A 25,679-nucleotide genomic window follows, 5' to 3' on the forward strand; every position below is an offset into this window, starting at 1 on the left:
GGAGTGTCACTATTATTACTGCTGTGGGATGTCACTATTATCGCTGGGGTGAAGGTGTCACTATTACCGCTGGGGTATGTGTACATGTGGCAGAAATGGGCAGGGCTCTTTCAGAATAGACTGGGTGCAGATTTTGACTGCTTTTTAGATGCGGAAATGCTGCAGAATTTTCCACAGAAATCTCCGCTGAGGACATTCTGCAGTATTTCCGCATCCAAAAAGCAGTCAGAATCTGCACCCGGTCTATTCTGAAACAGCCTTGTCCTTTTTAGAACGACGGGGGTAAAATCATACGCTGTGATAAGCCCCGCCCCCTGACGTGTTGGCACTTTGCGATACATAAGTGGGTTTTGGGTTGTAGTTTGGGCACTCGGTCCCTAAAAGGTTCGCCATCACTGGCCTAGTACATGTTTGCCCACTTCCAACTCCAATGGAGACTGACTGTAAATGGCTGGCGTGCTCTAGTATTTATGGTTTCAAGCTGTACGTGTCATTGCATACAGTCTGTCTATCTATCTATCTATCTATCTATCAGGGTTATTGCATACAGTCTATCTATCTATCTATGACATCAGGAAATGAGAGAATTAGATTTTGTAGGCCGCTGCTTCCCCCTTGCGGGCTGAATAAAATAGCCGTTGGGTGGAACATACAATTTATCCGGCTGCTGTGGCTTCTTAGGAAGATATCCTAGTACTTGTTTACCCACTTCCAACTCCAATGGTAATTGGCTGGCGTGCTCTAGTGGTTCCATAATCAATGCTCGTGCAAATTTCAAGTTTCTATGACATTGGGAAGTGAGAGAATTAAATTCCGTACGTAAAATTTGGACGCTAATTCTTTTGCGCTTAGAATTGAATAATCGAGTTGGGATGAGACATAAGGCCTTGCCCATAAGCATTCCCCAACCTCCAAGAACTGAACCTACCTACCTGAATGAGATTTTGTAGGCCGCTGCTTCCCCCTTGCGGGCTGAATAAAATAGCCGTTGGGTGGAACATACAATTTATCCGGCTGCTGCGGCTTCTTAGGAAGATATCCTAGTACTTGTTTACCCACTTCCAACTCCAATGGTAATTGGCTGGCGTGCTCTAGTGGTTCCAAGCTGTACGTGTCATAATAGAGCCTTAATGACATCACAGTGCAGCTTTATAGAACATGTTGGGGCATGTTCAAGGGCGTCCGATGTTGATGACATCAGTGATGACATCACAATAGCAGGTGGCTTACTTATTCGATCTACGTGGGGGGGGGGGCGTAACTTTCGACGACGCTCGCGCGCCATTTATCGTAGGATATTTGTACTATGCCTATAATCTTCCCAGGAGTGTACTTAACAACTTCCCAAAGTTTCATGGCGATCGGATGAATGGTGTAGTAGCGCATAAAGGACAAACAGACACGCACGCAGACACGCAGACACGCACGCACGCAGACAGACATACATTCAATTTTATATATATAGATATACTAGCGTACCCGTCGCGCGTTGCTGCGAAGACAGACATACATACATACTACGTTTTTATATATCTAGATGACGGCAGCAGCGACCACTGAGGTTTACCGCTGGGGTATGTCACTCTTATTACTAATGGGGGGAGTGTCACTATTATTACTGCTGTGGGATGTCACTATTATCGCTGGGGTGAAGGTGTCACTATTACCGCTGGGGTATGTGTACATGTGGCAGAAATGGGCAGGGCTCTTTCAGAATAGACTGGGTGCAGATTTTGACTGCTTTTTAGATGCGGAAATGCTGCAGAATTTTCCACAGAAATCTCCGCTGAGGACATTCTGCAGTATTTCCGCATCCAAAAAGCAGTCAGAATCTGCACCCGGTCTATTCTGAAACAGCCTTGTCCTTTTTAGAACGACGGGGGTAAAATCATACGCTGTGATAAGCCCCGCCCCCTGACGTGTTGGCACTTTGCGATACATAAGTGGGTTTTGGGTTGTAGTTTGGGCACTCGGTCCCTAAAAGGTTCGCCATCACTGGCCTAGTACATGTTTGCCCACTTCCAACTCCAATGGAGACTGACTGTAAATGGCTGGCGTGCTCTAGTATTTATGGTTTCAAGCTGTACGTGTCATTGCATACAGTCTGTCTATCTATCTATCTATCTATCTATCAGGGTTATTGCATACAGTCTATCTATCTATCTATGACATCAGGAAATGAGAGAATTAGATTTTGTAGGCCGCTGCTTCCCCCTTGCGGGCTGAATAAAATAGCCGTTGGGTGGAACATACAATTTATCCGGCTGCTGTGGCTTCTTAGGAAGATATCCTAGTACTTGTTTACCCACTTCCAACTCCAATGGTAATTGGCTGGCGTGCTCTAGTGGTTCCATAATCAATGCTCGTGCAAATTTCAAGTTTCTATGACATTGGGAAGTGAGAGAATTAAATTCCGTACGTAAAATTTGGACGCTAATTCTTTTGCGCTTAGAATTGAATAATCGAGTTGGGATGAGACATAAGGCCTTGCCCATAAGCATTCCCCAACCTCCAAGAACTGAACCTACCTACCTGAATGAGATTTTGTAGGCCGCTGCTTCCCCCTTGCGGGCTGAATAAAATAGCCGTTGGGTGGAACATACAATTTATCCGGCTGCTGCGGCTTCTTAGGAAGATATCCTAGTACTTGTTTACCCACTTCCAACTCCAATGGTAATTGGCTGGCGTGCTCTAGTGGTTCCAAGCTGTACGTGTCATAATAGAGCCTTAATGACATCACAGTGCAGCTTTATAGAACATGTTGGGGCATGTTCAAGGGCGTCCGATGTTGATGACATCAGTGATGACATCACAATAGCAGGTGGCTTACTTATTCGATCTACGTGGGGGGGGGCGTAACTTTCGACGACGCTCGCGCGCCATTTATCGTAGGATATTTGTACTATGCCTATAATCTTCCCAGGAGTGTACTTAACAACTTCCCAAAGTTTCATGGCGATCGGATGAATGGTGTAGTAGCGCATAAAGGACAAACAGACACGCACGCAGACACGCAGACACGCACGCACGCAGACAGACATACATTCAATTTTATATATATAGATGAGCAGGAGGTCTCACAATGCAGCTTTATAGAACATGTTGGGGCATGTTCAAGGGCGTCCAATGTTGATGACATCAGTGATGTACCCGTCGCGCGTTGCTGCGAAGACAGACATACATACATACATTCGTTTTTATATATCTAGATGACGGCAGCAGCGACCACTGAGGTTTTGTAGGCCGCTGCTTCCCCCTTGCAGGCTGAATAAAATAGCCGTTGGGTGGAACATCCAATTTATCCGGCTGCTGTGGCTTCTTGGGAAGATAGCCTAGTACATGTTTGCCCACTTCCAACTCCAATGGAGACTGACTGTAAATGGCTGGCGTGCTCTAGTATTTATGGTTTCAAGCTGTACGTGTCATTGCATACAGTCTATCTATCTATCTATCTATCTATCTATCTATCTATCTATCTAGGTTATTGCATACAGTCTATCTATCTATCTATGACATCAGGAAATGAGAGAATTAGATTTTGTAGGCCGCTGCTTCCCCCTTGCGGGCTGAATAAAATAGCCGTTGGGTGGAACATACAATTTATCCGGCTGCTGTGGCTTCTTAGGAAGATATCCTAGTACTTGTTTACCCACTTCCAACTCCAATGGTAATTGGCTGGCGTGCTCTAGTGGTTCCATAATCAATGCTCGTGCAAATTTCAAGTTTCTATGACATTGGGAAGTGAGAGAATTAAATTCCGTACGTAAAATTTGGACGCTAATTCTTTTGCGCTTAGAATTGAATAATCGAGTTGGGATGAGACATAAGGCCTTGCCCATAAGCATTCCCCAACCTCCAAGAACTGAACCTACCTACCTGAATGAGATTTTGTAGGCCGCTGCTTCCCCCTTGCGGGCTGAATAAAATAGCCGTTGGGTGGAACATACAATTTATCCGGCTGCTGCGGCTTCTTAGGAAGATATCCTAGTACTTGTTTACCCACTTCCAACTCCAATGGTAATTGGCTGGCGTGCTCTAGTGGTTCCAAGCTGTACGTGTCATAATAGAGCCTTAATGACATCACAGTGCAGCTTTATAGAACATGTTGGGGCATGTTCAAGGGCGTCCGATGTTGATGACATCAGTGATGACATCACAATAGCAGGTGGCTTACTTATTCGATCTACGTGGGGGGGGGCGTAACTTTCGACGACGCTCGCGCGCCATTTATCGTAGGATATTTGTACTATGCCTTTAATCTTCCCAGGAGTGTACTTAACAACTTCCCAAAGTTTCATGGCGATCGGATGAATGGTGTAGTAGCGCATAAAGGACAAACAGACACGCACGCAGACACGCAGACACGCACGCACGCAGACAGACAGACATACATTCAATTTTATATATATAGATGAGCAGGAGGTCTCACAATGCAGCTTTATAGAACATGTTGGGGCATGTTCAAGGGCGTCCAATGTTGATGACATCAGTGATGTACCCGTCGCGCGTTGCTGCGAAGACAGACATACATACATACATGACGGCAGCAGCGACCACTGAGGTTTTGTAGGCCGCTGCTTCCCCCTTGCAGGCTGAATAAAATAGCCGTTGGGTGGAACATCCAATTTATCCGGCTGCTGTGGCTTCTTGGGAAGATAGCCTAGTACATGTTTGCCCACTTCCAACTCCAATGGAGACTGACTGTAAATGGCTGGCGTGCTCTAGTATTTATGGTTTCAAGCTGTACGTGTCATTGCATACAGTCTATCTATCTATCTATCTATCTAGGTTATTGCATACAGTCTATCTATCTATCTATCTATGACATCCGGAAATGAGAGAATTAGATTCCGTACATAAAATTTGAACGCTAATTCTTTGGCGCTTTGAATTGAATAATCGAGTTGGGACCCATTAACTTTTCCTATTTATGACATAATCAATGCTCGTGCCAAATTTCAAGTTTCTATGACATTGGGAAGTGAGAGAATTAAATTCCGTACGTAAAATTTGGACGCTAATTCTTTTGCGCTTAGAATTGAATAATCGAGTTGGGATGAGACATAAGGCCTTGCCCATAAGCATTCCCCAACCTCCAAGAACTGAACCTACCTACCTGAATGAGATTTTGTAGGCCGCTGCTTCCCCCTTGCGGGCTGAATAAAATAGCCGTTGGGTGGAACATACAATTTATCCGGCTGCTGCGGCTTCTTAGGAAGATATCCTAGTACTTGTTTACCCACTTCCAACTCCAATGGTAATTGGCTGGCGTGCTCTAGTGGTTCCAAGCTGTACGTGTCATAATAGAGCCTTAATGACATCACAGTGCAGCTTTATAGAACATGTTGGGGCATGTTCAAGGGCGTCCGATGTTGATGACATCAGTGATGACATCACAATAGCAGGTGGCTTACTTATTCGATCTACGTGGGGGGGGGGGCGTAACTTTCGACGACGCTCGCGCGCCATTTATCGTAGGATATTTGTACTATGCCTATAATCTTCCCAGGAGTGTACTTAACAACTTCCCAAAGTTTCATGGCGATCGGATGAATGGTGTAGTAGCGCATAAAGGACAAACAGACACGCACGCAGACACGCAGACACGCACGCACGCAGACAGACATACATTCAATTTTATATATATAGACTAGCGTACCCGTCGCGCGTTGCTGCGAAGACAGACATACATACATACATTCGTTTTTATATATCTAGATGACGGCAGCAGCGACCACTGAGGTTTTGTAGGCCGCTGCTTCCCCCTTGCAGGCTGAATAAAATAGCCGTTGTGTGGAACATCCAATTTATCCGGCTGCTGTGGCTTCTTGGGAAGATATCCTAGTACATGTTTGCCCACTTCCAACTCCAATGGAGACTGACTGTAAATGGCTGGCGTGCTCTAGTATTTATGGTTTCAAGCTGTACGTGTCATTGCATACAGTCTATCTATCTATCTATCTATCTATCTATCTATCTATCTATCTATCAGGGTTATTGCATACAGTCTATCTATCTATCTATCTATCTATCTATCTATCTATCTATCAGGGTTATTGCATACAGTCTATCTATCTATCTATCTATCTATCTATCTATGACATCAGGAAATGAGAGAATTAGATTCCGTACGTAAAATTTGAACGCTAATTCTTTGGCGCTTTGAATTGAATAATCGAGTTGGGACCCATTAACTTTTCCTATTTATGACATAATCAATGCTCGTGCCAAATTTTAAGTTTCTATGACATTGGGAAGTGAGAGAATTAAGTTGGGATGAGACATAAGGCCTTGCCCATAAGCATTCCCCAACCTCCAAGAACTGAACCTACCTACCTGAATGAGATTTTGTAGGCCGCTGCTTCCCCCTTGCGGGCTGAATAAAATAGCCGTTGGGTGGAACATACAATTTATCCGGCTGCTGTGGCTTCTTAGGAAGATATCCTAGTACTTGTTTACCCACTTCCAACTCCAATGGTAATTGGCTGGCGTGCTCTAGTGGTTCCAAGCTGTACGTGTCATAATAGAGCCTTAATGACATCACAGTGCAGCTTTATAGAACATGTTGGGGCATGTTCAAGGGCGTCCGATGTTGATGACATCAGTGATGACATCACAATAGCAGGTGGCTTACTTATTCGATCTACGTGGGGGGGGGGGGCGTAACTTTCGACGACGCTCGCGCGCCATTTATCGTAGGATATTTGTACTATGCCTATAATCTTCCCAGGAGTGTACTTAACAACTTCCCAAAGTTTCATGGCGATCGGATGAATGGTGTAGTAGCGCATAAAGGACAAACACGCACGCACGCACGCACGCACGCAGACAGACATACATTCAATTTTATATATATAGATGAGCAGGAGGTCTCACAATGCAGCTTTATAGAACATGTTGGGGCATGTTCAAGGGCGTCCAATGTTGATGACATCAGTGATGTACCCGTCGCGCGTTGCTGCGAAGACAGACATACATACATACATTCGTTTTTATATATCTAGATGACGGCAGCAGCGACCACTGAGGTTTTGTAGGCCGCTGCTTCCCCCTTGCAGGCTGAATAAAATAGCCGTTGGGTGGAACATCCAATTTATCCGGCTGCTGTGGCTTCTTGGGAAGATAGCCTAGTACATGTTTGCCCACTTCCAACTCCAATGGAGACTGACTGTAAATGGCTGGCGTGCTCTAGTATTTATGGTTTCAAGCTGTACGTGTCATTGCATACAGTCTATCTATCTATCTATCTATCTATCTATCTATCTATCTATCTATCTAGGTTATTGCATACAGTCTATCTATCTATCTATCTATCTATCTATCTATGACATCCGGAAATGAGAGAATTAGATTCCGTACATAAAATTTGAACGCTAATTCTTTGGCGCTTTGAATTGAATAATCGAGTTGGGACCCATTAACTTTTCCTATTTATGACATAATCAATGCTCGTGCCAAATTTCAAGTTTCTATGACATTGGGAAGTGAGAGAATTAAATTCCGTACATAAAATTTGGACGCTAATTCTTTTGCGCTTAGAATTGAATAATCGAGTTGGGATGAGACATAAGGCCTTGCCCATAAGCATTCCCCAACCTCCAAGAACTGAACCTACCTACCTGAATGAGATTTTGTAGGCCGCTGCTTCCCCCTTGCGGGCTGAATAAAATAGCCGTTGGGTGGAACATACAATTTATCCGGCTGCTGTGGCTTCTTAGGAAGATATCCTAGTACTTGTTTACCCACTTCCAACTCCAATGGTAATTGGCTGGCGTGCTCTAGTGGTTCCAAGCTGTACGTGTCATAATAGAGCCTTAATGACATCACAGTGCAGCTTTATAGAACATGTTGGGGCATGTTCAAGGGCGTCCGATGTTGATGACATCAGTGATGACATCACAATAGCAGGTGGCTTACTTATTCGATCTACGTGGGGGGGGGGCGTAACTTTCGACGACGCTCGCGCGCCATTTATCGTAGGATATTTGTACTATGCCTATAATCTTCCCAGGAGTGTACTTAACAACTTCCCAAAGTTTCATGGCGATCGGATGAATGGTGTAGTAGCGCATAAAGGACAAACAGACACGCACGCACGCAGACACGCACGCAGACAGACATACATTCAATTTTATATATATCTATATATATAAAATTGAATGTATGTCTGTCTGCGTGCGTGCGTGCGTGCGTGCGTGCGTGTTTGTCCTTTATGCGCTACTACACCATTCATCCGATCGCCATGAAACTTTGGGAAGTTGTTAAGTACACTCCTGGGAAGATTATAGGCATAGTACAAATATCCTACGATAAATGGCGCGCGAGCGTCGTCGAAAGTTACGCCCCCCCCCCCACGTAGATCGAATAAGTAAGCCACCTGCTATTGTGATGTCATCACTGATGTCATCAACATCGGACGCCCTTGAACATGCCCCAACATGTTCTATAAAGCTGCATTGTGATGTCATTAAGGCTGTATTATGACACGTACAGCTTGGAACCACTAGAGCACGCCAGCCAATTACCATTGGAGTTGGAAGTGGGTAAACAAGTACTAGGATATCTTCCTAAGAAGCCACAGCAGCCGGATAAATTGTATGTTCCACCCAACGGCTATTTTATTCAGCCCGCAAGGGGGAAGCAGCGGCCTACAAAATCTCATTCAGGTAGGTAGGTTCAGTTCTTGGAGGTTGGGGAATGCTTATGGGCAAGGCCTTATGTCTCATCCCAACTTAATTCTCTCACTTCCCAATGTCATAGAAACTTAAAATTTGGCACGAGCATTGATTATGTCATAAATAGGAAAAGTTAATGGGTCCCAACTCGATTATTCAATTCAAAGCGCCAAAGAATTAGCGTTCAAATTTTACGTACGGAATCTAATTCTCTCATTTCCTGATGTCATAGATAGATAGATAGATAGATAGATAGACTGTATGCAATAACCCTGATAGATAGATAGATAGATAGATAGATAGATAGATAGACTGTATGCAATAACCCTGATAGATAGATAGATAGATAGATAGATAGATAGATAGATAGATAGATAGATAGATAGACTGTATGCAATGACACGTACAGCTTGAAACCATAAATACTAGAGCACGCCAGCCATTTACAGTCAGTCTCCATTGGAGTTGGAAGTGGGCAAACATGTACTAGGATATCTTCCCAAGAAGCCACAGCAGCCGGATAAATTGGATGTTCCACACAACGGCTATTTTATTCAGCCTGCAAGGGGGAAGCAGCGGCCTACAAAACCTCAGTGGTCGCTGCTGCCGTCATCTAGATATATAAAAACGAATGTATGTATGTATGTCTGTCTTCGCAGCAACGCGCGACGGGTATATATATATATAGGACATCAGGAAGTGAGAGAATTAGAGAAGTAAAATGTGGACACATTCTTTTGCGCTTAGAATTGAATAATCGAGTTGGGACCCATGAACTTTTCGTATTTATGAAATAATCAATGCTTGTGCCAAATTTCAAATCTTTTGACATCGGAAAGTGGGAGAATTACATTCCGTACTTAAAATTTGGACACTAATTCTTTTGCACTTAGAATTGAATAATCGAGTTGGGACCCATTAGCTTTTCCTATTTATGACATAATCAATGCTCGTGCCAAATTTCATTTTTCTACGACGACATCGGAAAGTGAGAGAATTAGATTCCGTATGTAAAATTTGGACGCTTATTTTTTGCACTAGAATTGAATAATCGAGTTGGGACCCATTTACTTTTCCTATTTATGACATAATCAATGCGCTTGCCAAATTTCAAGTTTTTATGACATCAGGAAGTGAGAGAATTAGATTATGTATGTAAAATTTGGACGCTAATTCTCTTGCGCTAGAATTGAATAATCGAGTTGGGACCCATTAACTTTTCCTATTTATGACATAATCAATGCTTGTGCCAAATTTCAAGTTTCTATGACATCGGGAAGTGAATTAGATTCCGTACATATAATTTGGACGCTAATTCTTTTGCGCTAAAATTGAATAAAGTTGGGACCCCTTTACTTTTCCTATTTAGGACATAATCTATGCTTGTGCCAAATTTCATGTTTCTACAACATCGGGAAGTTGGAGAATTAGTGGCGAGTCAGTCAGTGAGTGAGGGCTTTCGTATATATATATATGAGAGAGAGATCCTTTTTTGTTGTAGTACATTGGAAAAGGGACAGGAAGAATTCCTGTAACTTTTCTTTAGCCTAGTGCTGTAGTCCCGTGATGTACAATGGACCAGATAACTAATCAAGGGGGTTTATCTGATTGAATTCGCGCCCACAATGCCTTTTTACATGATCATTTAGGATCGCTCCAACTGCTTCTTCAGCTTTGAGAGCAGTTAGGGGTGTCAGGTGGCATTTTAGGTGCTCTGTATTTGTACCATTTGTCTGTAGTATGTCTGGCAATAGGGTCCGGCAATTGTTGGATCAGTGACATGAGCTCCTGGGGAGTCCAGGGTCTGTGCTCCGCCATGGACACCCGCATTACTCCCTCAGGTGCCGTCCCTCCGTTCCCTGAAGAGGAGGAAGCATTATGGAGATCAGAACTGGCCGCCCCTCCCTATGCTGCCGCTCGTTGTGCTATTGCTTGACTGCGTGTTACTACAGGGTAAATTCCTCGCATGACTCCTGAGCGAGGAGCACTACAAGTCAAACAAGAATCCCGGTATCTGGATTCTGTTGACAACACACCCTACAAGTCCAACCCTCAGGTCCGTTTGAGGCAGAGGGATTGGGGTAGGGAGGTGTTGTCCGGTGTGGATTGTCAGGGCGTGCATAATACACAAGTCCCTTGAAATCCTTCTTCTGATAGCCCATTCCTGCTGTTTCTATACTTGTCTTGATCCTTCTGTCTAACATACTTTCCCTCCGACATCATGACAGCATACACTTGGAGGTTGCTCCCCTGCTGACCTGAAGGGACAGGAAAAGGCAGAGCATAAAAGGCACCTCCCCTCCATTAACACCAGTGCTTTTCCTGTCCCTCACAGGACAGCAGGGCAGAGCTCCAGCGATGCTGTCACATGCCGGAGGACTTACTAGGCACAGTGGCGGCATCTACCTCTGGCAGCCCCGGTTACCCCAGTGGGAAGGACCTCATCTGGGTGTTACCTGGGGACTGCGTGGGCCGTGGTCCAAGGACTGACTGCTCGGTTCCACAGCGGCCGCCATGCAGGCGGCGGCCGCCATCTCTGGGTCTCCCGACGGCACGGTGACGTCAGACACTCCGCAAGTGGGATTGCCTCGGATGGAGCATGGGGGCGTGGCCTCAGCTCAGGAGCGTGGCCTCGGCGTGGCTTAGCACCAAACTCAAAATTTTAAAGCTCCCTGCACAAGGGCAAGACGCTGGTGCTTCTCTACATGCTGGAGATTGATCCTAAGGACAGGACTCCATCTCACAAGCACAGGATGTCAGCCAGAGAGGACCCAGAGAATCTTTCAACTGTAAGTGGTCCTGTGGGTCAACCTACAGACACCTGCACTACATACACTTCCTTACTAACCGAGTTCTCCCTTGTCATTTCAGGACAGGGATACTCAAAAACCTAGGGAGGCTAGGAGGAGGACTAGGAAATGTCCAAAAACTGGATGACTCCTATACCAAAACGTTATGCACTTCCTGTTCAGCGAAAATCCTGCAGGAAGAAATAACGTCCCTTATGTCTGAGATTTGATCGGTCGTCCGGGAAGAAGTGCAGTCCTCCCTTTCAGACCTCCAAGCAGGACCCTCCGAGGTTACAAGAAGGTCTGTTCCAGCAGTGTCAGAGTCTGACTCTGACATGACGGATGAATTTAAATTCAAAGGTCTTGAGGAAGTGTCACAGGGGGAGAAAAAATACATTTTTTTCCACCACCAACATGGATCAGCTACTAAAAGCAGTGCGCAAAACCATGCAAGTGGAGGAAGAAGTTCAGCAACCCCGCACAGCGCAGGACGACATGTTTGTGGGTTTGCTTCCATAACGAAAATCTACATTTCCTGTAAACGCCACACTAAAACAACTGATCCTGAATTAGTGGTGTTGGGTGGATCAGGCTCTGCTAATCTCCAAGGAGTTTAAGGAGCGCCTTTTATTTTCGGGCGATGAGGTGGCCATCTTTGAGGAGATGCCTAAAGTGGATACAGCTATCTTCATGGGGTCTAAAAAGTCTGGACTTCCATTTGAGGATATGTCCCATTTGAAGGACTATAAAGTGGATGCGACCATGCGCTAGGCTTGGTCCACATCCAGCCTCACCATAAAGTCTAACATCGCGGCCACTTCGGTGGCTCGCTCCATGGCGGTCGGGCTGGATCAGCTTGCGTCCTTGATCAACCAGAAAGCTTCCAGAGAAGAGATTGCGGGTGGCATCTCTCTGCTGCAGATGGCAACGGATTTTTTGACGGATGCTTCTATGGAGACGGTTCGCTTTGGAGCCCGCATGGCAGCCCTATCCAATACTGCGAGAAGAGCAGTTTGGGTAAAGGAGTGGTCTGGAAACATAACCTCCAACCAGACTGCTCCCACCACACAATAATTAACCTCAAAGAACTGAACAAATGTATTCAGTAAAAAAAATTTAAATGGAAACTATTAAAACCGCAACACCCCTGATTGCCAGGGATAATGTAATGGCCACAATTGACTTGAAGGATGCTTATTTTCACATCCCCATTCACGTCAACTCGCAAAGATTCCTGAGATTTGCGCTGAGAGTGGAAGGGGAAATCCGTCACTTCCAGTTTATCTGCCTCCCATTTGGAATCTCCTCAGCCCCTCAGATCTTTTCCAAAGTGGTGATCGAGATGGTAGCATTTTTACACAATTACGGGATCATTATCGTCCCTTATCTGGATGATTTGGATTCCACGCTTCAGCTTTTTAAGGACCTGGGTTGGATCATTAATGATCCGAAATTCAACATGGAACCAGAAACCCGGAAGAAATTCCTGGGAGTCATTCTGGATTCCCATCTCCAAAGTTCGTCCCTTCTTCCCCTAAGGAAACAGCTCATTTTAGAGGAGTGTTCTGCTCTATATAAAAAATCTAGAGTATCAATAAAGAGGCAATGCGGATCATGGGGCTAATGACTTTGTGTATTGGTGTTGTTCCCTGGGCCCAATTCCACAGCCGTGATCTCCAGGCACTTATCCTCCAAATTTGGGATAAGTTATAGTCCTCACTAGACCAGACAATCCCTATTTCCGCTGGTGGTTGTCCTCAGATAACTTTTTGCGGGCATCTGAATGGAACCTGGAACCCGCAATAATAACAACGGACGCCAGCGCCAAAGGGTGGGGGGCCCACTTTGAAGGCGGTCATATACAGGGTACATGGGACCCTCATGAGAGATCCAGTTCCTCTAACTTTAGAGAGCTTAACGCGGTATGGAAATCCCTACGTAGCCTGAAATCGCTTTTAGGGATGAAGCATGTGAGGATCTTTTCCGATAACATGATGGCAGTGTCACTCATTCGCCACCAGGGTACCACCAAGAATCCTCTTCTTCAGCACCTGGCGGGAAGGATCCTTCAGTGGGCGGAACTCACAACCAGGTCACTGTGGCCTTCCACATAAAAGGAGCCGAAAATTCAGCCGCGAACTTTCTAAGCAGGAAGAAAGTGGACCCAGGGCAGTGGGAACTCCATGCCGAGGTGTTCAACCTTCTCATGACAAAATGGGGGGTACCCGAAATCGACCTGTTTGCATCAAGCACAAACACCAAGTGACTTCTTTTCTTTTCCCGAGACTCGGAGAAACAAGCCTTAGGCACAGACACCCTCTGTCACCCCTGGGGCTGGGACTTAGCGTACACTTTTTCCCCTTTACCGCTGATTCTGCTCGTTCTAAGGAAATTACTACGGTCAGACCTGTTAGTAATTTTAGTAGCGCCTTATTGGCCCATAAGACCTTGGTTTCCTCTCTTGAGATCTCTGTCAGTGGGAGAGCCCTTCCATCTTCCACCAAGACCGGACCTCCTGCTGCAGGGTCCTCTCTTCTAGCCGGAGGTTTACAAGTTCAGGCTTACGGCCTGGATCTTGAACAGGTAAAATTCTTAGGAAAGGGTCTATCGTCCAATGGGATTGCTACTATTTGCGAGAGCCTTAAGCCCTCAATGAAAAAGATTTATTCCAAAGTCTGGAGAAAATTTTCAGAATGGATAGGTCAGGACATCCAGCAGTTAGACCAGACATCCATAAAATTTTAGATTTCCTCCAGGCGAGCCTAGATAAAGGGTTGAGTCCAAATACCCTCAAAGTCCAAGTGGCGGCTTTGGGGGCATTCTTTGATCTCGCGCTTGCCGAGCATAGGTGGATTAGAAGGTTTCTTAGAGGGTCGACTAGATTGCATCCATTTACAAGGCGTACTGCATCCCCCCGGCATTTGACCATATTCCTTCATGCCTCCTGCGATTTTTATTTATTTCCCCCCCGTTCGAACAAATTAGTGACCTATCCATCGCCTTGCTGACATATAAGGCAGCCCTCCTTGTGGCGGTCACGTCAGCTAGGCACATGGGTGAAATCCAGGCTCTTTCACAGAGACCCCCATACATGACTATTCACCCCGACAAGATTGTATTCTCTTTAGACCCTTCCTTCCAACCTAAAGTCCTGTCAGATTTTCACAGAGGCCAACCAATAGTCATTCCAGCCTTCTGCCAAAATTTTAAAAACGAAAAGGAGCAGAGGCTCCATAATCTCGACATTAAAAGCGCTGTACTAGCATACCTCGAGGCAACAGAAAGTTTCAGGCAAACTGATAAACTTTTCGTTCAATTTCAGGGGCAGGTCAAAGGAAGGGCCGCTTCTAGAGATGCGATCGCCCGGTGGCTCAGGAGAGCCATTGAGGAGGCTTACAAGGCCAAGGGCATCCTTCCCCCCAGAAGGATTGAAGGCCCACTCTATGTGAGCGGGGCATCTTCCTGGGCAGAAAGAGCGCATGCCTTGATTGAACAACTCTGTAACGCGGCCACGTGGACATCTAGTCATACGTTAGACACTACAGGCTGGACTTTAAATCTAGTCAGAATGCAACCTTTGGGAGAAAGGTGCTTCAAGCAGTAATCCCTTCCTAAAAAAGCCCATGCCAGTTATCTGGTATTCCTCCAGGTGTATGCTGTCATGATGTCTGAGGGAAAACGGGAATTTTTCTTACCGATAATTCCCTTTCTTGAAGGCATCATGACAGCATACGGGCTTCTTCCCCCTACTAACATGGTTATCCTTGGTTTGTTTAACACATGAGGTAATGTGTATGCTTATGATTTCCTTATCTGGGGTGTGTGATGCCAATAAAACACACCTACTTGTTAAGTATTCTGTCACTGTGGTTATTTGGAATGCACTGGTGTTGATGGAGGGGAGGAGCCTTTTATGCTCTTCCTTTTCCTGTCCCTTCAGGTCAGCAGGGGAGCAACCTCCAAATGTATGCTGTCATGATGCCTTCAAGAAAGGGAATTATCCATAAGAAAAATTCCTGTTTTAATCCAACCTTCATGACTATCTCTGAATCTTTCCCAAACTTGCTGGTCTAAGACTCCATTCTCCCAAAATTCTAAACACCTGCTTTTCTCAACAACTTACTACATTCTTTTCCCACAGCTTGTTTACCTTCCCTCTCCTCCACTATTTCTTTGGCTGTTTTCCATATAGGCATACTCTTGCCTTGTACATTACATACTCTTGCCCTGTACAGTTCCCATATTGTCTGTCGTTGGTGCGCTTATACTTCCAGCCTCCCTTATTTCTCCTGCCTCTATTTTTCCCTTCTTTTAGCAAAGAAGATTTCCGCAGGAGCTACTATTGAAAGTTAGTCCTGTTCTACCTAGGCTTCTCGCAACCCAAAGCTTGTACCTATTCAGAGGTCAATAAGGGGGCTTCACGGCTTATAATTGCCTGTATCTCTGCGCTACCTTCCACAATACCCAGACTAGGGGTAATACATATAAACAAATGCCAACAGTCAAGCAAATACCTTCCCACTCAAGCAACATATCAGCCCATCTGGGTTGTTATGGACGTGAGGTCTTACTTAGAAGAAAGAATGCACACCTACCCTCAGATCTGGAAAAAGATCAACCAGGAAAACACAGACCAGGTTGGCAAGATAATGTCTTACCGTACAGCGCTGTTTTTCAGTCTGTGGTTCTGGGCTGCTCCTTCCCACTCGTGTTCTGAGAGTCGGGGTACAATGATCGTCCTGCTGTCGCCTCAAACCCCACCGTTGGGCAGCCAGTTTGTTAGGGATATTCCAGGGACCCCAAATGATATGTTGCCGAGTTCCAAATTATTATTGTATATCCGGCCGGAAGGAATCAATGAGATACAGTCAGTTCGCTGTATACCAAGGAATTCTACGTTTATTACTACAAACAAGTGTTTTATCAGAAAAAAAGAAAAAAAGGGAAAGGAAGGGAGTATACATGGCTTTATGCCAAAGCTTCACATAAGCTCTCATGTGAAACTACAGACGAATACATCTCTACAGAAACTTGTAACATTTTTCTACTGTCGAATGCTGATAACTGAAAAAGCTATATTTCATGAGCGATTCTGAAAGAACAAAGGAATGACTATACACGCAGATACATTCTCATCTAAGGTGGTCAACAGAATTGGGCTAAAGTTCATAGCTAGTGTTGTATGAGACAAGACAATGGAGTTCAACAGAGCTTCAGTCTTAACACAGTCACTGACTGTAGAGCAATGTTAATGGGTGAAGTTTTTATTATTTAAGTATTCATGTCCTAAGGGCTCCCACACACTTGCGTTTGCGTTTTTTGATAACGCGATTGTCAATGGGACTTTCTAATGTTAAAAACGCAACGCAGTGCAACTTGCGTTTTTGGTGCATTGCGTTGAGTTGCGTTTTTAACATTAGAAAGTCCCATTGACAATCTCGTTAACAAAAAACGCAAACGCAAGTGTGTGGGAGCCCTAATACCTATATATCGTACTGTATAGTGATGCGGTACATAACTATGTATATGTGATTGGAAGGTTTACAATGTAACGTGTGCAATACATTTTTCTATCTCTTTTTCCATTGTGTGTGTGCACAGGTGAAGAGGTGGATGATGCAGGCAATGGTCCCCATCCTAACCCCTGGGATATCCAAAAACGTCCCCCACATCTCTTTCGGAAATCAGAGTATCATATGCCACTACCCCGCACTTCCTCAGTAAAGGTAAAAAAAAGACGACAAAGTAAGGATTTCACTTTCTCAATAAAGGTTCTTAATAAAATCTGTGTAATTTCCATGTAAGATAAGTAGATGTTTGAGTAGCACTTTGTGTCGCCCCCAATATTCAGACTGCTTTTTGCAGAGCTTACAGTAATGGACATCCCCTTTATTAGAGACTCCCACTGGAGCCCCCAGTCCATTAATTAAAGCCCCCGGCCGTCTCACGATTGGCGCTTCCCTGTATGGAAATTATCCCCGGAGTGGGGCATAAAATCACATGACAAGTTTTCCGTGGATCAGTTTCAGCGTGAATCCACATTAGCAGGGAAAATCCAGCCATCTGAGCAACTTCCAACGAGGCCGGGTCATCGGTGCTAGTGAAGCAGGTGGTTTTCTATGACGTGGCAGTGACAGATGGAGATATACGAAAAAATATATATACGATATGGTGGCATATACGAAAAAATGAACTTTAAGGAACAATAGTGGTTAATTCTGCCACTCCATAGGAGGGTGATGATTCCGTGAACGTTACACTAACCTTTAGCAGCAGCAAGTCACCTTCACAGCACCTGCTGCCCGTTGGCCGACACCGCCTCATCTAAATACCCATAGCGCAAACAAATCTGCCCCCTAAGGGCTGCGTCTTTACACTAGGAGCGCTTGACTCCATAATTTACCTCAAGCTCCTCTCTGCTACAACACTTCTTCTTAAATAGAGATGAGCGAACGTACTCGTCCGAGCTTGATGCTCGTTCGAGTATTAGCGTGTTCGAGATGATCGTTACTAGAGGCGAGCACCACGCGATGTTCGAGGTACTTTCACTTTCATCTCTGAGACGTTAGCGCGCTTTTCTGGCCAACAGAAAGACAGGGAAGGCATTACAACTTCCCCCTGCGATGTTCAAGCCCTATACCACCCCCCTGCAGTGAGTGGCTGGTGAGATCAGGTGTCACCCGAGTATATAAATCGGCCCCTCCCGCGGCTCGCCACAGATGCATTCTGACATAGCTCAGGGAAAGTGCTGCTGATGCTGGAGCTGCTATAGGGAGAGTGTTAGGAGTGATTTTAGGCTTCAAGAACCCCAACGGTCCTTCTTAGGGCCACATCTGACCGTGTGCAGTACTTTTGAGGCTGCTTTTTGCAGTGTTGCACTTTTTTTTTTTTTTTTTGTATATCGGCCGTGCAGAGCCTTGCGTCCTCAGTCTGCAGTAATTTTACATAGTATAGGGCCAGTAGTGCTGAGGCAGGGACAGTGAAAAAGGTGAAAGACATATACTGTCTATATAGGCAGTGGGCTTTTCCAAAAAAATTTGGGACAAAAAAATCTATTTGGGCTGCCTGTGACCGACCTGACTGTACTGCGTCTCTGCTGGGGGTAGTAGTCCTAATTAATACGTAGCCAGCTAAGTGTTACAGCAGGCTTGCGCAAAATTCTTTCCTGGCTCTGCGTTGCCCGTTACATCATTGCTGTCATCCTGTCCAGAGGGAAACATTCTGCAGTAATTTTACATAGTATAAGGCCAGTAGTGCTGAGGCAGGGACAGTGAAAAACGTGAAAGACATATACTGTCTATATAGGCAGTGGGCTTTTCCAAAAAAATTTGGGACAAAAAAATCTATTTGGGCTGCCTGTGACCGTCCTGACTGTACTGCGTCTCTGCTGGGGGTAGTAGTCCTAATTAATACGCAGCCAGCTAAGTGTTACAGCAGGCTTGCGCAAAATTCTTTCCTGGCTCTGCGTTGCCCGTTACATCATTGCTGTCATCCTGTCCAGAGGGAAACAGTCTGCAGTAATTTTACATAGTATAGGGCCAGTAGTGCTGAGGCAGGGACAGTGAAAAACGTGAAAGACATATACTGTCTATATAGGCAGTGGGCTTTTCCAAAAAAATTTGGGACAAAAAAATATATTTGGGCTGCCTGTGACCGTCCTGAATGTACTGCGTCTCTGCTGGGGGTAGTAGTCCTAATTAATACGCAGCTAAGCGTTACAGCAGCCTTGCGCAAAATTGTTTCCTGGATCTGCTGTCTCTGTTACATCAGCGCCGTCATCCCACCAGAGGGAAACAGTATACATAATATTATACGCTGCCTACAGTATCTATCTGCTGGGGGTAGTAGTCCTAATTAATACGCAGCTAAGCGTTACAGCAGCCTTGCGCAAAATTCTTTCCTGGCTCTGCTGTGCGTTCCATAAGCGAAGTCAGCCTCCAACCACAGGCCAATAAGCGGCACATTTAATTACAGCGTTCTGTTTCTGCACTACTGATAATACACCATGCTGAGGGGTAGGGGTAGGCCTAGAGGACGTGGACACGGGCGAGGACGCGGAGGCCCAAGTCAGGGTGTGGGCACAGGCCGAGCTCCTGATCCAGGTGTATTGCAGCTGACTGCTGCAGGATTAGAAGAAAGGCACGTTTCTGGCGTCCCCAGATTAATTTCACAATTAATGGTTCCACGCGGTAGACCTTTATTAGAAAATGAGCAGTGTGAGCAGGTCCTGTCGTGGATGGCAGAAAGTGCATCCAGCAATCTATCGACCACCCAGAGTTCTGCGCCGTCCATTGCTGCAACTCTGAATCCTCTGGCTGCTGCTCCTCCTTCCTCCCAGCCTCCTCACTCCATTACAATGACACATTCTGAGGAGCAGGCAGACTCCCAGGAACTGTTCCCGGGCCCCTGCCCAGAATGGGCAGCAATGGTTCCTCTCCCACCGGAGGAGTTTGTCGTGACTGATGCCCAACCTTTGGAAAGTTCCCGGGGTCCAGGGGATGAGGCGGGGGACTTCCGGCAACTGTCTCAAGAGCTTTCAGTGGGTGAGGAGGACGATGACGATGAGACACAGTTGTCTATCACTCAGGTAGTAGTAATTGGAGTAAGTCCGAGGGAGGAGCGCACAGAGGATTCGGAAGAAGAGCAGCAGGACGATGAGGTGACTGACCCCACCTGGTTTGCTAAGCCTACTGAGGACAGGTCTTCAGAGGGGGAGGCAAGTGCAGCAGCAGGGCAGGTTGGAAGAGCCAGTGCGGTGGCCAGGGGTAGAGGCAGGGCCAGACCGAATAATCCACCAACTGTTTCCCAAAGCGCCCCCCCGCGCCATGCCACCCTGCAGAGGCCGAGGTGCTCAAAGGTCTGGCAGTTTTTCACTGAGAGTGCAGACGACCGACGAACAGTGGTGTGCAGCTTTTGTCGCGCCAAGATCAGTCGGGGAGCCACCACCACCAGCCTCACCACCACCAGCATGCGCAGACATATGATGGCCAAGCACCCCACAAGGTGGGACGAAGGCCGTTCACCGCCTCCGGTTTGCACCACTGCCTCTCCCCCTGTGCCCCAACCTGCCACTGAGATCCAACCCCCCTCTCAGAACACAGGCACTACCGTCTCCTGGCCTGCACCCACATCCTCACCGCTGTCCTCGGCCCCATCCACCAATGTCTCTCAGCGCAGCGTCCAGCCGTCGCTAGCGCAAGTGTTTGAGCGCAAGCGCAAGTACGGCCGCCACGCACCCGCACGCTCAAGCGTTAAACGTGCACATAGCCAAATTGATCAGCCTGGAGATGCTGCCGTATAGGCTTGTGGAAACGGAGGCTTTCAAAAGCCTGATGGCGGCGGCGGCCCCGCGCTACTCGGTTCCCAGTCGCCACTACTTTTCCCGATGTGCAGTCCCAGCCCTGCACGACCACGTCTCCTGCAACATTGTACTCGCCCTCACCAACGCGGTTACTGCCAAGGTCCACTTAACAACGGACACGTGGACAAGCACAGGCGGGCAGGGCCACTATATCTCCCTGACGGCACATTGGGTGAATTTAGTGGAGGCTGGGACAGAGTCAGAGCCTGGGACTGCTCACGTCCTACCCACCCCCAGAATTGCGGGCCCCAGCTCGGTGGTGGTATCTGCGGCGGTGTATGCTTCCTCCACTAAACCACTCTCCTCCTCCTACGTAACCTCTGTCTCGCAATCAAGATGTGTCAGCAGCAGCACGTCGCCAGCAGTCGGTGTCGCGTGGCGTGGCAGCACAGCGGTGGGCAAGCGTCAGCAGGCCGTGCTGAAACTACTCAGCTTAGGAGAGAAGAGGCACACGGCCCACGAACTGCTGCAGGGTCTGACAGAGCAGACCGACCGCTGGCTTGCGCCGCTGAGCCTCCAACCGGGCATGGTCGCGTGTGACAACGGCCGTAACCTGGTGGCGGCTCTGCAGCTCGGCAGCCTCACGCACGTGCCATGCCTGGCCCATGTCTTTAATTTGGTGGTTCAGTGCTTTCTGAAAAGCTACCCACGCTTGTCAGACCTGCTCGGAAAGGTGCGCCGGCTCTGCGCACATTTCCGCAAGTCCCACACGGACGCTGCCACCCTGCGCACCCTGCAACATCGGTTTAATCTGCCAGTGCACCGACTGCTGTGCGACGTGCCCACATGGTGGAACTCTACGCTCCACATGTTGGCCAGGCTCTATGAGCAGCGTAGAGCTATAGTGGAATACCAACTCCAACATGGGCGGCGCAGTGGGAGTCAGCCTCCTCAATTCTTTACAGAAGAGTGAGCCTGGTTGGCAGACATCTGCCAGGTCCTTGGAAACTTTGAGGAGTCTACCCAGATGGTGAGCGGCGATGCTGCAATCATTAGCGTCACCATTCCTCTGCTATGCCTCTTGAGAAGTTCCCTGCAAAGCATAAAGGCAGACGCTTTGCGCTTGGAAACGGAGGCGGGGGAAGACAGTATGTCGCTGGATAGTCAGAGCACCCTCCTGTCTATATCTCAGCGCATTGAGGAGGAGGAGGAGGAGCATGAGGAGGAGGGGGAAGAGACAGCTTGGCCCACTGCTGAGGGTACCCATGCTGCTTGCCTGTCATCCTTTCAGCGTGTATGGCCTGAGGAGGAGAAGGAGGATCCTGAAAGTGATCTTCCTAGTGAGAACAGCCATGTGTTGCGTACAGGTACCCTGGCACACATGACTGACTTCATGTTAGGATGCCTTTCTCGTGACCCTCGCGTTACACGCATTCTGGCCACTACGGATTACTGGGTGTACACACTGCTCGACCCACGGTATAAGGAGAACCTTTCCACTCTCATACCCGAAGAGGAAAGGGGTTCGAGAGTGATGCTATACCACAGGACCCTGGAGGACAAGCTGATGGTAAAATTCCCATCCGACAGCGCTAGTGGCAGAAGGCGCAGTTCCAAGGGCCAGGTAGCAGGGGAGGCGCGGAGATCAGGCAGCATGTACAGCACAGGCAGGGGAACACTCTCTAAGGCCTTTGACAGCTTTCTGGCTCCCCAGCAAGACTGTGTCACCGCTCCCCAGTCAAGGCTGAGTCGGCGGGAGCACTGTAAAAGGATGGTGAGGGAGTACGTAGCCGATCGCACGACCGTCCTCCGTGACGCCTCTGCCCCCTACAACTACTGGGTGCCGAAGCTGGACACGTGGCCTGAACTCGCGCTCTATGCCCTGGAGGTGCTTGCTTGTCCTGCGGCTAGCGTCTTGTCAGAGAGGGTGTTTAGTGCGGCTGGGGGAATCATCACGGATAAGCCTACCCGCCTGTCAACCGACAGTGCCGACAGGCTTACACTCATAAAGATGAACAAAGCCTGGATTTCCCCAGACTTTTCTTCTCCACCAGCGGACAGCAGCGATACCTAAACAATACGTAGGCTGCACCCGCGGATGGAAGCATCGTTCTCTATCACCATCAAAAACGGGGACCTTTTAGCTTCATCAATCTGTGTATTATATTCATCCCCCTGCTCCTCCTCCTGAAACCTCACGTAATCACGCCGAACGGGCAATTTTTCTTAGGCCCACAAGGCTCAGTCATATAATTTTTGTAAACAATTTTTATACGTTTCAATGCTCATTAAAGCGTTGAAACTTGCACCTGAACCAATTTTTATTTTAACTGGGCTGCCTCCAGGCCTAGTTACCAATTAAGCCACATTAACCAAAGCGATTAATGGGTTTCACCTGCCCTCTTGGTTGGGCATGGGCAATTTTTCTGAGGTACATTAGTACTGCTGGTACACCAATTTTTTGGGGCCCTCGCCTACAGTGTAATCCAATTAATTTTTTGCCCACCTGCATTAAAGCTGACGTTACATCAGCTGTGCTGGGCACTGCAATGGGATATATTTATGTACCGCCGGTGGGTTCCAGGGAGCCACCCATGCTGTGGGTCCACAGGGAGTTTTAACTGCATGTGTCTACTTCTAAAGAACCCCAGTCTGACTGGGGCATGCAGTGTGGGCCGAAGCCCACCTGCATTTAACATGACATTACATCAGCTGTGCTGGGCACTGCAATGGGATATATTTATGTACCGCCGGTGGGTTCCAGGGAGCCACCCATGCTGTGGGTCCACAGGGAGTTGTAACTGCATGGGTCTACTTCTAAAGAACCCCAGTCTGACTGGGGCATGCAGTGTGGGCCGAAGCCCACCTGCATTTAACATGACATTACCTCAGCTGTGATGGGCAATGCAATGGGATATATTTATGTACCGCCGGTGGGTTCCAGGGAGCCACCCATGCTGTGGGTCCACACGGAGTTGTAACTGCATGTGTCTACTTCTAAAGAACCCCAGTCTGACTGGGGCATGCAGTGTGGGCCGAAGCCCACCTGCATTTAACATGACATTACCTCAGCTGTGATGGGCAATGCAATGGGATATATTTATGTACCGCCGGTGGGTTCCAGGGAGCCACCCATGCTGTGGGTGCACACGGAATTCCCATTGCGGAGTTGTACCTGCCTGTGACTATTTATAAAAAAACGCGGTCTGACTGGGGCATGCAGACACCTTGACAGAATGAATAGTGTGTGGCACATAGGTTCCCCATTGCTATGCCCACGTGTGCAGCTCCAGATGGAGGTAGCACAGGATTGGATTTCTCATTGCTTCTGTACAGCATTGTGGGCTATTGCCCCGCCCCTTTTAAAGAGGGTCGCTGCCTAGCCGTGCCAACCCTCTGCAGTGTGTGCCTGCGGTTCCTCCTCATGGCACTTATAAATAGACATGAGGGTGGTGTGGCATGAGTGCAGCTGAAGGCTGCGCAGGGACAATTTGGTGTGCGCTGTGGACACTGGGTCGTGCAGGGGGGGGGGTTGGGCAGCATTTAACCCAGGAGAAGTGGCAGCGGAGTGTCATGCAGGCAGTGATTGTGCTTTGTTGGAGGTAGTGTGGTGCTTAGCTAAGGTATGCATTGCTAATGAGGGCTTTTCAGAAGTAAAAATTGTTGGGAGGGGGGGGGCACTCTTGCCGCTATTGTGGCTTAATAGTGGGACCTGGGAACTTGAGATGCAGCCCAACATGTAGCCCCTCGCCTGCCCTATCCGTTTCTGTGGCGTTCCCATCACTTTCTTGAATAGCCCAGATTTTCACAAATGGAAACCTTAGCGAGCATCGGCGATATACAAAAATGCTCGGGTCGCCCATTGACTTCAATGGGGTTCGTTATTCGAAATGAACCCTCGAGCATCGCGAAAATTTCGTCCCGAGTAACGAGCACCCGAGCATTTTGGTGCTCGCTCATCTCTATTCTTAAACTATCTGTCAGGTGACCGCCTGCGCCATGACATACAATATATATATCCGCAGACTCACTAGTACCTAAACTCTATATGCAATGCATTACACTAACGAACCCATAACCCCTCAATCTACTGCAGGCCTGCGAACCCTTCAAACCCTTCTTTACCAGTGTGTACACTGATTAATGGAGCCCTGACTTTCCTAATATTAAACGGTGGGAGATTCACCTCAACCGCACTTGTTCCTCCGTATCGCAACTCCTTATATCGCGCTGCCTGTTCGCTGAAACTCTCGCTGGAGGAACTAGTGACTCTAATAATTATATGGGTCATTGACTGTATCCCCCCTGCTGAAACCGGGGAGCGACCACCGCTGCATTCAATCTCCTCCTGACTGCAGGGAGTGTAGTGAGTTCACAGTGAGGAGGGGGGATACGTAATCCTCATTCTCTAGATCATATTTTTATTACCTGTCCTGTGGATAGATGATAAAAGTTAATCCTGGTATAACGCCTTTACTGTTTAAAAGGGTTTCCCAATAATGACACTTATCCCCATCCACAGGTCAGGGCATAAACGTCAGATTACTGCGGGATTGACTGCTGGGACCCCCCAACAATCCAGATATTTTGTGCCATGAATCCTCCATGGGAAAGGATCAGCAGTGTGCATGTGTGACCACCGCTCCATTCACTCCTATGGGCCAGAGCAGGATTATTGATCACATCACTCTCCCTCCATCCCATAGAAGTGAATGGAGCTGTGGACACACATGCGCATCACTGATCCTTTCTCATGTAGGATTCAGGGCGCACAGATCTAAGGATCACTCGGGGTCCCAGCAGTTGGGCCTAGAGTGATCCGCCATTTATCCTCTACCCACTCCATAGAGGATAAATATCTTTAGTGAGAATGAAATAGATAATGCTAATCTACCATAGCCAGTGCCCAATCTA

General features: G+C 47.3%; 1 protein-coding gene across 1 annotated transcript in view; it reads left to right on the forward strand.

The window, feature by feature from the left end:
* Positions 1 to 25,679, forward strand: part of LOC136619963 (protein SSUH2 homolog) — a 56,088-nt gene that overhangs the window by 24,426 nt on the left and 5,983 nt on the right. The window contains exon 6 of the mRNA XM_066594685.1: positions 17,066 to 17,190. Within this exon, the coding sequence (XP_066450782.1) occupies positions 17,066 to 17,190 (125 nt within the window). The remainder of the gene's footprint in view (positions 1 to 17,065; positions 17,191 to 25,679) is intronic.

The sequence above is a fragment of the Eleutherodactylus coqui genome, chromosome 3 (assembly GCF_035609145.1).
Source record: "Eleutherodactylus coqui strain aEleCoq1 chromosome 3, aEleCoq1.hap1, whole genome shotgun sequence".
Lineage (NCBI taxonomy): Eukaryota > Metazoa > Chordata > Amphibia > Anura > Eleutherodactylidae > Eleutherodactylus > Eleutherodactylus coqui.